Genomic DNA, 14,344 nt, shown 5'->3' with positions numbered 1-14,344 from the left:
GATCAGAACATAAGCCTGTGCGTCTTGGCTCGCAGGGAAAAACTTTCCAACATGGAAGAAAAGTCATGAGTTCACACACTCAGACTTATTTCAGCAATTTCAAGAGAAAAATGGGGATTTCTAACTTCCTTTTCCACTGCTTCTCAGCTGCTTCCCTAAATCTGAGTTCCAGGAAAGAGCAGGAAATCAGTTGATTCACACAGTTCAGTGGTAAACCTGAGGGACCACCTTTGCCGGGAACAGCAGCAGGAGGAATTCAGGGTGCAGTCTCCATGAAGCTCAAATTGAAGGAGCCCCAATGTTAAACGGTCAAGGGAACCAGAGAGACTGGTGCATTTATTCTACCTTTTCAGAAAATCCTAACCCACTCATTCATGTCAGGAATTTGTTAGTGCATGTGTAGAGCTGGTAAGAAATATTATAAATTGACTTAAAATGGCAAACAGAGTCAATTTTTATATAACCAAGGCAATTATTTGGACTTAATTAAATAACGTATGCAATGACAAAATACACCCAGAGCTAGGTTAATGTCACATAGTTTTCTTTGTACCGACAACAAACAGTATGCATACGCCCTTTATAATTTACTAATGAACAAAAAAAAGAAAAACAGAGCTTTTAGAGCCAGTTCTTCAATTTTTTTTGAAAGTAACGTTCTCAGTTCCAGTTCTTCATTCTTTTCTGAAAGTAATGTAAAATAGGAAGAATAGCCACTTCTCATTTATTTTAGGGAGTTTTTGGAAGATAAAAGCTGAGTAATAGCTATGCATGTACTTTGAAAATGAAACAAGTGCCCAGAGATCAAGTTTTTACAGTGACATATGGTCATGAACTCCAATCTGAAATAAAATGGAGAAAAGTATATCTCTGTCAAAAACCATATGACACATTATAATACCCAAAAGGAAAGTCGCTTTTAAGTTATTCAAGATTTTGGATTATTTCCCCTTTTTCTGGCCAGGTCTACCAAGTGCTGAACCTCCTGAGCAGAAGAATTTGTCTCAGCTCTTTGGAGACCCACCACCAACAAAAATTCAAACTCTAACGCTGAAAAACAGGTTTGACCCTTACTGGTTGTTTTTCTTGTAGACCAAGGGTATCTGTGTTGAAACCTATCAGAAGGGTATTTCCATGTCTTCTTTCAGGGCAATCCCTAAAAAAAACCAAAAAAAAAAAAAAAAAAAAAAAAAAAACCACAACAAAAAACATAATAGAAAACTAGAAGGGATCGACAAGGGTCAGAACTTACAGGTTTGTAGGCAAAGAAGCAAGATCCATAAATAGTGCTGGGCCATCTTCCGGAGGATCCTTGATTGTGAAAAGAAAGGCTCTCTTCTAGCCGACAATCGGGCAGACAGGCAGGCAGAATTTTCTTGCTATTTATAGCTGCGCTTAAGAAAGGAAGTGTGACGACAGAAGCAATGGCCTTTGGCTGTTTTTTCTCTCCTTTATTATCACACAAAGTGCCTAGGATTAATTCATTATTTATTTAACAAATATTTATTGAATACCTACTATGTGTCAGGCATGATTCTGGATGCTGGCAGTATAAAGACCAACAAAGCAATCAATCTCTCCCCTTGTTGGGGAGATCAACAATTAAACAGTGTCTTAACAGAGAAATTTATGGAGGACGGGGTGGACCCAGGCTAGGAAATGTGGGGAAGGCTTTCTGTAGGAACTGACAACCATGCTGAGATGGATCTGAAAAGTAAGTTAGCATTATTAGGCAAAAGGTGGTGGGGGATAGAGAATAGGAAGAATGTGCTCACATGATAGGAGCTTAATAAATGGTAGCAATAATACTATATAACTACAGTTATATGTTAATATATAACACAATAATATGTAACTAATAAAACACATTTTATACAAATTTATTTAAATATATATTTTATTAATTTCATAGAAGAAGGAAGAGGGAGAGATAGAAACATTGATGAGAGAGAATCATTGATTAGCTTCCTCCTGCACGCTCCCCACTGGGGACTGAGCCCACAAACTGGGCATGTGCCCTTGACCGGAATCGAACCTGGGACACTTTAGTCCACAGGTCGAAGCTCTATCCACTGAGCCAAACTGGCTAGGGCTATTTTATACAAATTTAATAATTTTCCCAATTATTCTATATAATAAAAGCCTAGGTGGCATCATGCACAATGTCATCACAAGATGGCTGCTACAAGATGGCCAGCAGGGGAGGGAAGTTGGGGATGACCAGGCTTGCAGAGAAGGGCAGTTGGGGGCGATCAGGCCAGCAGGGAAGCAGTTAGATGTCAATCAGGCTGTCAGGGGAGCGCTTAGGGGGCAATCAGGCTGGCAGACAGAAGCGATTAGGGGCAATCAGGCAGACAAGCAGGCGAGCTGTTAGGAGCCAGCAGTCCCGTATTGTGAGAAGGATGTCCCAGTTTGGAGAGGGTGCAGGCCAGGCTGAGGGACACCCCTGTCTGTGCACAAATTTTGTGCACCAGGCCTCTGGTTTTATATAATAACTAGAGGCCTGATGCATAAAATGTGTGCAAGAGTAGGCCTTCCTTCCCCCCGCTGCTGGCACCAGCTTCCCTCTGCACCCAGGACCTGGGCTTTCCTCACAGGTCTGGCTTTGTCCAGAAGGTTGTCTGGAAGGACATCCAGTCTAATTAGCATATTATACTTTTATTATTACAGATGATATTCTATATGTTATTATATATTTTATGTGATATATAATTATGTTATATAAATTACATATATCATATACGCTGAGTGGCCAGATTATTATGGTCTCTGAATGCGTAATAATCTGGCCACTAATATAAATATATATTTTTAGATGCCAGGTGCATGAATTTGTGCATGGGTGGGGTCTGGCCTGCCTGGCCCGGGGGAGGGGACATGGCCAGTTGACTGGCCTGCCTGCTGGTGGAACTCCTGGTCGAGGGGACAATTTTCATATTAGCCTTTTATTATATAGGATTATTTAGGACTAGAAGCCCGGAGCATGAAATTTGTGCTCTGGGGGAATGTCCCTTAGCCCAACCTGCACCCTCTATAATCTGGGAGCCCTCGGGGGTTATCCACAGGAATCGGGCCTAAACAGGCAGTTAGACATCCCTTTACAATCCAGAACTGCTGGCTGCCTGCCTGCCTGATTGCCCCTAACCGCTTCTGCCTGCCAGCCTGATCACCCCCTAACCTCTCCCCTATCAGCCTGATCGACTCCTTACTGCTTCCCTGCCAGTCAGATCGTTCCCAGCTGCCCTCCCCTGACAACCTGGTCACCCCCAAATGCCTTCCCCTGCATATTCCCTCTTTATTAGACAGGGTTTTATCTTTAACACATTGGACAGCCCTAACTGGTTTGGGTAGGTGGATGGAGCATCGGCCTGCAGACTCAAGGATCCCAGGTTCAATTCCAGTCAAGGGCATGTACCTTGGTTGGGGGCACATACCCAGTGGGGAGTGTGCAGGAAGTAGTTGATTGATGTTTCTTTCTTATAGATGTTTCTAGCTCTCTATCCCTTTCCCTTCCTCTCTGTAAAAAAATCAATAAAATATATTTAAAAAAAAGAAACATTTAAGATCCCCCATATCTTCCTGGGTGGTGTGGCTCAGTGGTTGAGACCCCAGGCTGCCACAGCTGGCAGGTGATCCTGCCATGGGGGTGCGGCGCCCCTGCCAGGCTGAAAACCTAGCCCAGGTTGCTGCCACTGGCAGGGGATCAGCCGTGGGGAGTGAATTTGTTTTTGTTTTTGATGAAGGGTCAGGAAGGCCTCTTTTATTGCCTACTTCCCCTTGTAATTTCTGTCCTACCCAATAAGGAAAAAAGAAGAAAGAATATAAAGTTGCCAAGAGCTGCTGAAAACTTACTTTGTATTTCTTTCTTCCTTCCTCCTTCTCTGTAGGAATCGGCTTTCTTCCCCTGTTATTTGAAACCCTTGTGTGGTGTCCAGTCTTTGCCTTAAGAATCTTAGATGGTATCTGTTAGGCATATTATGCCTTGCAGGGGACTCTTGCCCCTCCCAGCGATTTTCTGTTATTCTCCTCGTAGGTTTCATGACTAAGGGCCTTTGGCTTCCAGTAAACAGCCTCACCCAGTCTCCAGTTGACCGCTTACACCTTGACCCACTGCACTTGGTCTGACCCATTACTCTGACTGACCCTGACAAGTGACATAAATATCCCGCACCCCCTACTCTGCCCTGCTGCTGCCATTTTGGTCTCAGCCCTTCTGCTTGCAGATTGAGAGTCTATAACAATAAAAGCGTAATATGCTAATTAGACTGGACAGCCGAATGACCTTCCAGATGCCCTTCCAACTTTCCGGATGAAGCTGAGGCTACGAGGGCCAAGCCCCTTGCACGGATTTCATGCATCGGGCCTCTAGTACATTTATAATTCCTTACCCCTTTTGGTCTCATGCGTTCCTCCTTCGGCGACCCTAACAGTATCTTAGTCCTATTGAGCCTAGACCAATGTCTCTCACTCTCTCTCTCTCTCTCTCTCTCTCTCTCTCTCTCTCTTAAAAGAGAAATACAATCCAAAATTTTATACTTAGTTGCTTTTAACTTCCAAAAACTTAAGGGCCTGCATCAGTTCTACAGTTTACAAAAGGAAAGCACCCAAGTAAAGATATCATAAAAGTTAATTATAGCTGAAACCAGTTTGGCTCAGTGGATAGAGCGCCTGCAGACTAGGGGATTCCAGGTTCGATTCCGGTCAAGGGGATGTACATTGGCTGCAGGCACATCCCTGGTGGGGGGGGTGCAGGAGGCAGCTGACCGATGTTTCTCTCTCATCAATGTTTCTAACTCTCTCTCTCTTTTCCTCTTTGTAAAATAATTAATAAAATATATATTTTTAAAAAAAGTTAATTATGCCTGGAATAAAAAAGCAAGCTCTTTTTCTTTACATGTTGAGTTTTGTTTTCAGTATTAAAATGAAGGTCAAGATTATATACAAAAATAGTATCAAGTGAATAATTATGTGTTGGAGGGCAGACACTTCAAAATGATGATCTGAAAAACAGTAAGTCCAATACACTGCACACATCAAGTTGTAGATTAGACAGAAAAATGGCTAATGTCCATAGGCTAAACTGTCAGGTTGGACTGTGGTTAAATCTGGCTTCACTGAAGTAATTTGGTCAGCTATCATAAACAAACTCTTATTAGTCAAAGATTATTTGTTTGATGTTCAACTTTTGATATATCCTATCCTGGATAAGACCTTTAGTTTTCATCATATTCCTAGAAAAATGTCCTACCTCTATCTTTCAGCCTCATACTGAATATAGAAAAGATACTAGGTTTGGAGACTTATTTTGATCTGATATGGAAGGGTATAAAGTTCTTCTATTCGATGGTAACAATAAGAAAACTAAAATGAAAATCATACTTCCCTGTGGAATACGCAGTGAGTGGTAGATGCAAAAAATCCTTGATGAACTGAATTCCAGAGAATTTTTTTTGTAGACGAGCAGAAAGCCAAATAGCTCAAAAGCTGGGGTAGGGAGCAGGGGAAAGCGGTGGCCAACAGGCAGACTTTTCTTGCGCCTCCTCCCAGGGCCAAACTAAAGTGGGGAGCATGCACCCATAATCACCAACTGAGGTCCAGTTAAGGAGGAGACTTCTATCAAGACAGGACAGAAAACACCTGGAGACTGACAGAAAGGGAGCGGTTGGCAGAGGAAATGACTCAGCGCCCAGGAGCAGCCAGCGGGCAGGCTGAGAGTGGGGAGGGAGCTCCGGACTATGGGAGGCTGTTCCCTCAGAAGACAGAGGCCCGGACCCAGATGGGCTCCGTAGCTTGGAGCACCAGAGCGGAGACCAGAGGCCCAGGTAACATCCCACCTTGAAAGGTGACAGGGCTGCTGGCCACCGTGATGCCTGGAGCCGCTCAGAGAGAAGGCGACAGCTTAGTGGTTTTTTTTTTTTCTTTTTCTTTTTCCTAAACCCAGAGCACAGAAGTTTTCATTTGCAGCTGCTCACCTGAGGCTTTGGTGCAGGGAGAGAGCCTGGACTTCAGGTGTCTCAGCAGAGGCTGGGGTGGGAAGCATCAAAGCAGCAGCCCGGAGTCCTGTCCTCAGTCGCATACACAGGGACCAAAATGGCCTTTGTCTTACTTAAAGAGGAACTAGCCCCTCCCCGTAGCCACAGGGCAGGTCAGGTGATACAGACCACTCTACCCTAAGGTGACCAGACGTCCAGCTTTTGGGACTTTTTTAAAACACCTCGGGATGCGGGACAAATTGTTAAAAATCGGGACTGTCCCGCCAAAAGCGGGATGTCTGATCACCTTACTTGACCTTCAGAAGCCATGCCTACCACAGCCTAAATCAGTGGTCGGCAAACTCAGTCACCAGAGCCAAATATCAACAGCACAACGATTGAAATTTCTTTTGAGAGTCGAAATTTTTAAACTTAAACTTCTTCTAATGCCACTTCTTCAAAACAGACTCGCCCAGGCTGTGGTATTTTGTGGAAGAGCCACACTCAAGGGGCCAAAGAGCCGCTGTGACTCACGAGCCGAGATTTGCTGACCACTGGCTTAAATGTTGTCATTTTTAGAGGAAACAGAAGCAGAAGCCAAGCCTATGGGTTTGAGGGTTTCAACAGTCAGTGACATGTTTGGGAAAGGAGCTCTCCACCCTACTATCCTGGGCACCAGTCTAGTCTGGTACTTTCCCTGCCTGAGAGAGCTGATAGAAACTGAGGGTTTCCAGCTGATCCCACTGGATTGAATACAAGGATCTCTGCCCAGTCGAGGGCAGAAAAAGCCTTTAGGCCAATGGCAGAGGAGTAGCTCTGGGCCAGGGAAATACACATTTGCTGAAATCTGAACAGCCCTTCCCTGCCTAAAAGACTTTTGAGTGATTAAGATTGACAGATGGATTTAACTGACATTTGTAGGCCATTTCACCCCAAAGCTGCATAATATATATTCTTCTTGAGTGCACATGGGTCATTCTCAAAGGCAGACCACATGTTAGGACACAAATCAAGTCACTACAAGTTCAAGGAGATTAGAATCACATCAAGTATCTTCTCAGACCACAGTGGAATGAAATTAGAAGTCAACTACCGTAAAAGCACTCAAAAACCTTCAAACACATGGAGGCTAAGTAGTATGTTTAATAAATAGGTTATCAACGAGATCAAGAAAGAAAAGAAGAACTTCCTGGAAACAAATGAAAACAGCAACCCCAAATCTCTAGGACACAGCAAAAGCAGTCCAGAGAGGGAAGTTCATAGCATTACAGGCCTACCTCAGAAAACAAGAAAAACTTCTAAGAAACTACTAACTCTACAACTTAAAGAATTAGAAAGAGCCGAAACTGGTTTGGCTCAGTGGATAGAGCGTCGGCTTGCGGACTGAAAGGTCCTGGGTCAAGGGCATGTACCTTAGTTATGGGCACATCCCCAGTGGGCGTGAGCAGGAGGCAGCTGATCGATGTTTCTCTCTCATCGATGTTTCTAACTCTCTGTCCCTCTCTCTTCCTCTCTGTAAAAAATCAATAAATCACTAATGGATTTCATGTAACCCACATACGTCCCTCCTTTGATTGCAATGTATAAATACAAATGTAACCCAACATTCTGCAGAGCATCATCTCAATTCGTTGAGGTTCTGCTTCCCGGCATATGTCGACAGTTTGGCTCAAATAAACTCATAAAAATTCTTTACAGGTTTCAATGTTTGTTTGTTTGTTTTTATGTTAACACCCCTGTAATCAAAACAGCTTGGTACTAGCAAAAGAACAGGTATATAGTTCAATGGAACAGAACAGATATCCAAGAAATTGACCCAAGCCATTACACTCAATTGATATTTGACAAAGGAGGCAAGAGCATACAATGGAGTCAAGACAGCCTGTTCAATAAATGGTGTTGGGAAAACTGGACAGATACATGTAAAAAAATAAAACTAGATCACCAATTTATATCATACACAAGAATAAACTCAAAATAGATAAAAGACTTAAATGTAAGTTGTGAAACCATAAGAATCTTAGAAGAAACCATAGGCTGCAAAATCTCAGACATCTCTCATAGCAATATCTTTACAGATACATCTCCTAGGTCAATGGAAACTAAGGAGAAAATAAATAAATGGGACTACATAAAAATAAAAGGCTTCTGTACAGCAAAAGAAACCATCAACAAAATGAAAAGAGAGCCCACTGCAAGAGATACCATATTTGCCAATGATATATCAGATAAGTGGTTAATTTTCCATATATATATGGAACTCATACAGCTTAATGAAAGGAAGACAAAAATCCAATTTAAAAATGGGGGAAGGAACTAAATAGCCACTTCTCCAAAGTGCATTCACAAAAGGTAAAAAGCCATGAAAAAATGCTCAAAATCACTAATCATCTAAGAGATGCAAATTAAAATGACAATGAGGTATCTCCTCAAACCTGTCAGAATGGTGATCATCCACAAATCAACAATGTATAGTCCATGGACACAAACAGTTGTGTGGTGAAGGCCTGGGAGAGGGACAGGTGTGCAATGAAGGGGGTCAATCGAAAAACAACATGAAACAAAGGGGCATCTGTAATACTTTTAACGATAATAATAATAATAAAAAAAAGACCTGGGGCAGGAGGCTGGTCTGGGTACAGACCAATAGAAGAGAGAGCCTACTGTAAACAGAGACCTTGAGAAGGACAAAGTTGATGAAATGTACAGGATAGTATGGGCTGATAAGATAGGCTGGAAGACAGATAAGACAGAAGCTCTAGAAGAGCTTCTGAAGCAAAAACAAATTGTTTGCTCAATAATGTCCATTCTTTCCAGAATTTTGCTGAGAAAGTGGCACTAAGAGGGGACTGGACAGAAAACTTCCCTTACCTGGTGAAGGAAATAGACATACAATTCCAGGAAGGGCAGAGAGTCCCAAACAAGATGAACCCAAAGAGACCCATACTAAGAAACATCATAATTCAAATGCAAAAGGGTAAAGACAAAGAGATATTCTTAAAAGCAGCAAGAGAAAGCAGTTAGTTGCCTATAAGGTAGAACCCATAACTGTTGGTTGATTTCTCAACAGAAGGGATTGGCAAGAAATATTCAAAGGGGCGAGAAACAAGGACCAAGATTAGTCTACCCACCAAAGCTATAATCCTATATAATAAAACCTAATATGCTAACTGTCCAGTTGGCCATTCAACCAATCAAAATGTAATATGCTAATGATATGCTAAGGCCACTCAACCACTTGCTATGATATGCACTGACTACCAGGGGGCAGATGCTTCAACCAGTAGGTTAGTTTGCTGCTGGAGTATGGCCCATAGGGACTGAGCAAAATGAGCTGGATATGCCCTGAGGCCCTCCCATGGTCCCTCCCGACCTCCTGCATCCCTCCCTGGCCTTGATTGATTGTGCATCAGCGGGGTCCCTCGGCCTGGTCTGCACCCTCTCGCAATCCAGGACCCCTTGCAGGATGTCATAGAGCCTGTTTCAACTCAATCCCGCAGGCCAGGCCAAGGGACTCCACTGGTGCACTGGGCCTTCAGTTGAGGATAGTAGGGCAGATAAAAGCTTCCCAGACAAGAAACAGCTAAAGAAGTTCATCACCACCAAACCAGTAGTTTATGAAATGTGAAAGGGCCTTCTTTAAAAAGAAAAGAAACAAAAAAGATAAAAAATACAAACAACAAATACAAATCTATCAACAATTGAATTTAAAAAACAAAATAAACTAATAAGCACAACAGAAACAGACTTGTAGACGCATACGGAGGACGTTTTGGTGGTTGCCAGAGGGGAGGGGTTGGGGGGCTGTGTGAAAAAGGTGAAGGGATTAAGAAATACAATGTAGTTGTTATAGAATAGTTATGGGATGTAAAGTACAGCATGGGGAATGTAGTTAATAATATTCTAATAACTATGTATGGTGTCATATGGGTGTGAGGTTTATTGGGATGATCACTTAGTAAGTTATATAATGTCAAATTACTGGGGTGTACACCTGAAACTGATATAATAATGTACGTCTACTGTAATTTAAAAATATTTAAATGGCAAAAAATAAAGATTTGCAAGATGTAATGTAAAGTGAAAAAAAAATAAATTGAATATACTAAAACTATTAGATAATGATATAGAAGGATATCTTTATAACTTTGAGAGTAAAAAAAACTTTTTGGCCGAAACTGGTTTGGCTCAGTGGATAGAGTGTCGGCCTGTGGACTGAGGGGTCCCAGGTTTGATTCTGGTCAAGGGCATGTACATTGGTTGTGGGCACATTCCTGGTGGGGAGTGTGCAGGAGGCAGCTAGTTGATGTTTCTCTCTCATCGATGTTTCTGGCTTTCTGTCCCTCTCCCTTCCTCTCTGTAAAAAGTCAATAAAATATATTAAAATAAAAAAAAAGAAAACTTTTAAACCAAGATATAAAATCCCTACAAATAGTAAAGGGAAGAAATGATGACTACATCAAATTAAGTTTTCTGCCTAGTAAAAGACACTGTGCCCACTGTTAAAAGAGAGGTATATGTTCCCCGGCCAGCGTGGCTCAGTAGTTGAGCATCAACCTAGGAACCAGGAGTTTGATTCCTGGTCAGGACATATGCCCGGGTTGTGGTCATGATCTCCAGAAGGAGGCATGCAGGAAGCAGCCAATCAATGATTGATGTTTCTCTCATCACTGGTGTTTCTAGCTCTCTCTCTCTCTCTCTCTCTCTCTCTTCCTCTCTGAAATCAATAAAAATATATTTAAAAAAGAGGTATACATAACCAACTAATACTTAATATCCCAAATACACAGGAAAAACTGAGTATTATCAAGAACAAACAGATTATCTAGTGGGAAAATGAGTCAATAATGTGCATAAGCAATTCATAAATGTGGAAACTGGAACTGCAAATAAACATCTGGAGAGATGCACTATCCCTCCAGGAATAAGAGAAATAAAAATTAAAACAACTGTGCTATGTCACATACTTAAATGGTCAAAAATATCAGGCAAAATCAAGTGCTGTAGAGGAAGGGGGTAAAAAAAAGAAACTAGTGTATTGTCAGTGGGAGTATAAATTTTTCAGAACAGTTACATACTTTTAGAGTTGAGTATTTGCATAATTTATGACTCTAGCAAATTCCAACCTGGAAACTACTCAGACAATCCCTTATATGGGTAGCAAAAGAGGTCTAAAAAGACAGATACAACGTTGTCCATCATAGCATTGTTTGTAAAGTTCAATATCTATCAACAAGGAAATTGATGAATTAAAATGTAAAATATCTATAGGATGTGATACTATAGAGTAGTCAGAAAAATTGAATTAAACCTGGTAAGATCTAAAAAATACAATATTGAGCAACGAACATAAAACAAAACTGAGAAGCAGAATGTCTCTCTATATAACTTGAAAGCAATTATAGATATCCATACGTACCTTTAAACATACCCCCCCCCATACGCAAAATAAATGTATAGACAATGGACTAAAAGGGCACACGTGAAATAGATGAGAATGTGTCTATTCAAGGACATGATAGTGGGAAGCAGAGAATAGGGATGTGTTATGAAGGGGAAAAATAGAAGAATAAAATAAAAATGAAACATGGATCAAGGGGAATGCTATTAATTGTATCAATCTATTTTTGTGGACCTGAAGTCCAACTTAAAAACAAAAATGAGCCCTAACTGCTTTGGTTCAGTGGCTAGAACATCGGCCTGCAGAATGGAGGATCCCAGGCTCAATTCTGGTCAAGGGCATGTACCTTGGTTGCGGGTACCTCCCCAGTAGGGGGCGTGCAGAAGGCAACTGATCAATGTTTCTCTCTCATCAATGTTTTTAACTCTCTATCCCTCTCCCTTCTCTGTAAAAAATTAATAAAATACATTAAAACAAACAAAAATGATTGTATATTTCTCACCTCATGGAATAGAATTCTACCCTGGTCTGCATTGGTGTATTTAACATCTGAAGCAGAATTCTGTCTTGAGTAGCAGATTTCAAAAAGCATGGACAGTTTGGCCTCTCTTCCTATGAGTCTATTTTTATTTTTCAGATTCCACATATAAGTGAAATCATATGGTATTTATCTTTCTCAACTGATGATTGCCAGAGGAGAGGGTAAAAAAGGTCAAGAGGGATATAGTCAATAATATTGTGATAACTTAGCACAGGGAAAGATGATTACTAAACTTAGTGTGGTGATTACATTGTAAGGCATCTATACTAATAAAAGGGTAATATGCTAATTAGACGGGGAGACCTTCTGGACAAAGCCATGGTGATGGTGCCAAGGCAGAGGTGGTTAGGGGCGACCAGGCCAGTAGGGGGTGGGGGGGCGGCAGTTGGGGGCAAGCAGGCTGTCAGGGGAGCAGTTGGGGGTAATAAGGCCAGCAGGAGGACAGTTGGGGGTGATCAGGCATGCGGGGAGGTGGGGTGGGAAAGAGGTGTGGGCTATCAGGCTGGTAAGGGGGTGACAGTTGGGGGCAAACAGGCCAGCAGGGGGAGCAGTTGGGGGCAAGCAGGCTGGCAGGCAGAGTGGTTAGGGGTGATCAGGCAGGCATCCAGGGATTGGGCCTAAACTGGCAGTTGGACATCCCCTGAGGGGTCCCAGATCAGAAAGGGTGCAGGCCAGGCTGAGGGACACCCACCCCCCATGCACAAATTCGGTGTACCAGGCCATTAGTGTACTAATATACGTTGAATCACTAAATTGTACCTGAAACTAATATAATATGGTATACCAACTGTACTTAAATCAATTTTGATCAGGCTAGCAGGGCAGAAGCAGTTAGGGGCAATTAGGCAGGCAGGCAGGTGAGCAGTTGGGAGCCAGAAGTCCTGGATTGTGAGAAGAATGTCCAATTGCCAGTTTAGGCCCCATCTGAGTGAGATCAGGCCTAAATGGGGAGTTGGACATCCCTCCAGGGGTCCCAGATTGGAGAGGGTGCAGGCCACCTGGTCACGTAGTGTTCCTGGGCTGAGGGACACTCCCCACCATGTGCACGAACTTTGTGCACTGGCCCTCTAGTGTTATTATAATGATGATGAAGAGAGGCAGAGGGAAAGAAGAGGAAGGGGAAAAGGAGGAGGCCACACTGAGTTGCAATCCCAGGACACATTCCCAATAAGAGGACACCCTGCCCTTGTGAGCAGGGGTGAGTAGACAAGAGTGTGTGCATCTTACAGACAGACTGGTCCCAAGAAAGAGAGCTCAGAAGGGACCGAGTTGGGCTTGTTCAGCTCATGTCCCCAAATTCACAAAACAGCTCATGCACTCTTCCTTCCTCCTGAGGTAGAGTGAGTGAGGGATGGGGTGTCGGGACCCGCCAGGAATGTTATTCAAGCCCCAATAGATCACGTGGTTGTCTACCTATTATATAACTTTTAATTGCTTGTATTCCTTGTATCTCCACTGAATGGCACACTCTAATATGTAGTAGGAACATGGTAACTATTTGTTGAATGGGTGAAACATTGAGTCGAATTAGGCATCTTCTGTAAAATAAACTTATGGCAGTTAACTTTGATTAGAACCTGTCATCAACCCACACTGGATCTCCTTATGTCTAAGGGGAGGGTTCCGGTCTCCCTCCAGCCTGTAAGTGCTGTGGACTAAGGAGCATCCAGGCAGGTTCAGTAAGCCTGTGACCTAAGTTCCCATCTCTTAGATGCAAGGGAAGTGGTGTGGATGCATGTTGTGGGGGTGGACTGTAGCTTTGCCACATCGCCCTCTTGTGGTTGCTGTATGGAATTCTTCACAAAATCCTTTCTGTGAAGAATGGGCGATAACTTTCCACTTGGAACTTTTCCACAATAGAACATGCATAACTGCCGTGGGAGAGAATTTCAGGGGAGGCTTGCAGGATGCTTACCCAGGGAGTTAGAGAGTGGTGGGCCTCTAAGTTGGTGGTTCTACATAGATCTCAACCAAGATTTCATTTGGGTTTGAGGTAGGGTTTGGGCATCAATATTTTTTAAAAGTTATCTGGCAACTCTAACATTTAGGTAACCTTGGGAATGTTGGCAGGTGTAAGCCATGCTTACGTGACCAGATGGCCACTTTCCCAAAATGTGATTTTTGGCCTTGGCCAGGTAGCTCAGTTGGTTGGAACATCGTCTCTCTCTCATATCCATGTCTCTTTCACTCTCCCTTTCCCCTTCCTCTCTCTAAACATATCCTTGGGTGTGGATTTAAAAATGTTATTTTTGGCCCGGTGGGTGTAGCTCAGTGGTTGAGCATTGACCTATGAAACAAGAAGTCACGGTTTGATTCCTGGTCAGAGCACATGCCCGCGTTGTGTTATTGATCCCTAGTGTGGGGCGTGCAGGAGGCAGCTGATCAATGATTTTTTCTCATCATTGATGTTTCTCTCTCTCTCTCTCCCAT

The 14,344-nt window shown here is 42.7% G+C and overlaps 1 protein-coding gene across 5 annotated transcripts in view; it reads right to left on the bottom strand.

Moving 5' to 3' along the window:
* Positions 1-6,076, bottom strand: part of CD84 (CD84 molecule) — a 29,302-nt gene extending 23,226 nt beyond the window's left edge. The window contains exons 1-2 of one of the 5 annotated variants that reach the window (XM_084865923.1): positions 5,973-6,076; positions 1,253-1,389 (exon numbers count right to left, since the gene is read on the bottom strand). In XM_084865923.1, the coding sequence (XP_084722049.1) occupies positions 1,253-1,298 (46 nt within the window). In that variant the 5' untranslated portion in view covers positions 1,299-1,389; positions 5,973-6,076. Of the gene's footprint in view, positions 1-1,252; positions 1,471-3,852; positions 4,488-5,972 lie in introns of those variants that run through there. The other 4 variants (XM_084865924.1, XM_084865921.1, XM_084865922.1 and 1 more) reach the window with 4 other exon arrangements.
* Between the last annotated feature and the right edge of the window lie 8,268 nt (positions 6,077-14,344).

The sequence above is a fragment of the Pipistrellus hanaki genome (assembly GCF_964339955.1).
Source record: "Pipistrellus hanaki genome assembly, chromosome: 18".
Classification (NCBI taxonomy): domain Eukaryota; kingdom Metazoa; phylum Chordata; class Mammalia; order Chiroptera; family Vespertilionidae; genus Pipistrellus; species Pipistrellus hanaki.
Note: the sequence above shows the minus strand (reverse complement) of the source record. Positions and strands in the feature narration are given on the sequence as shown.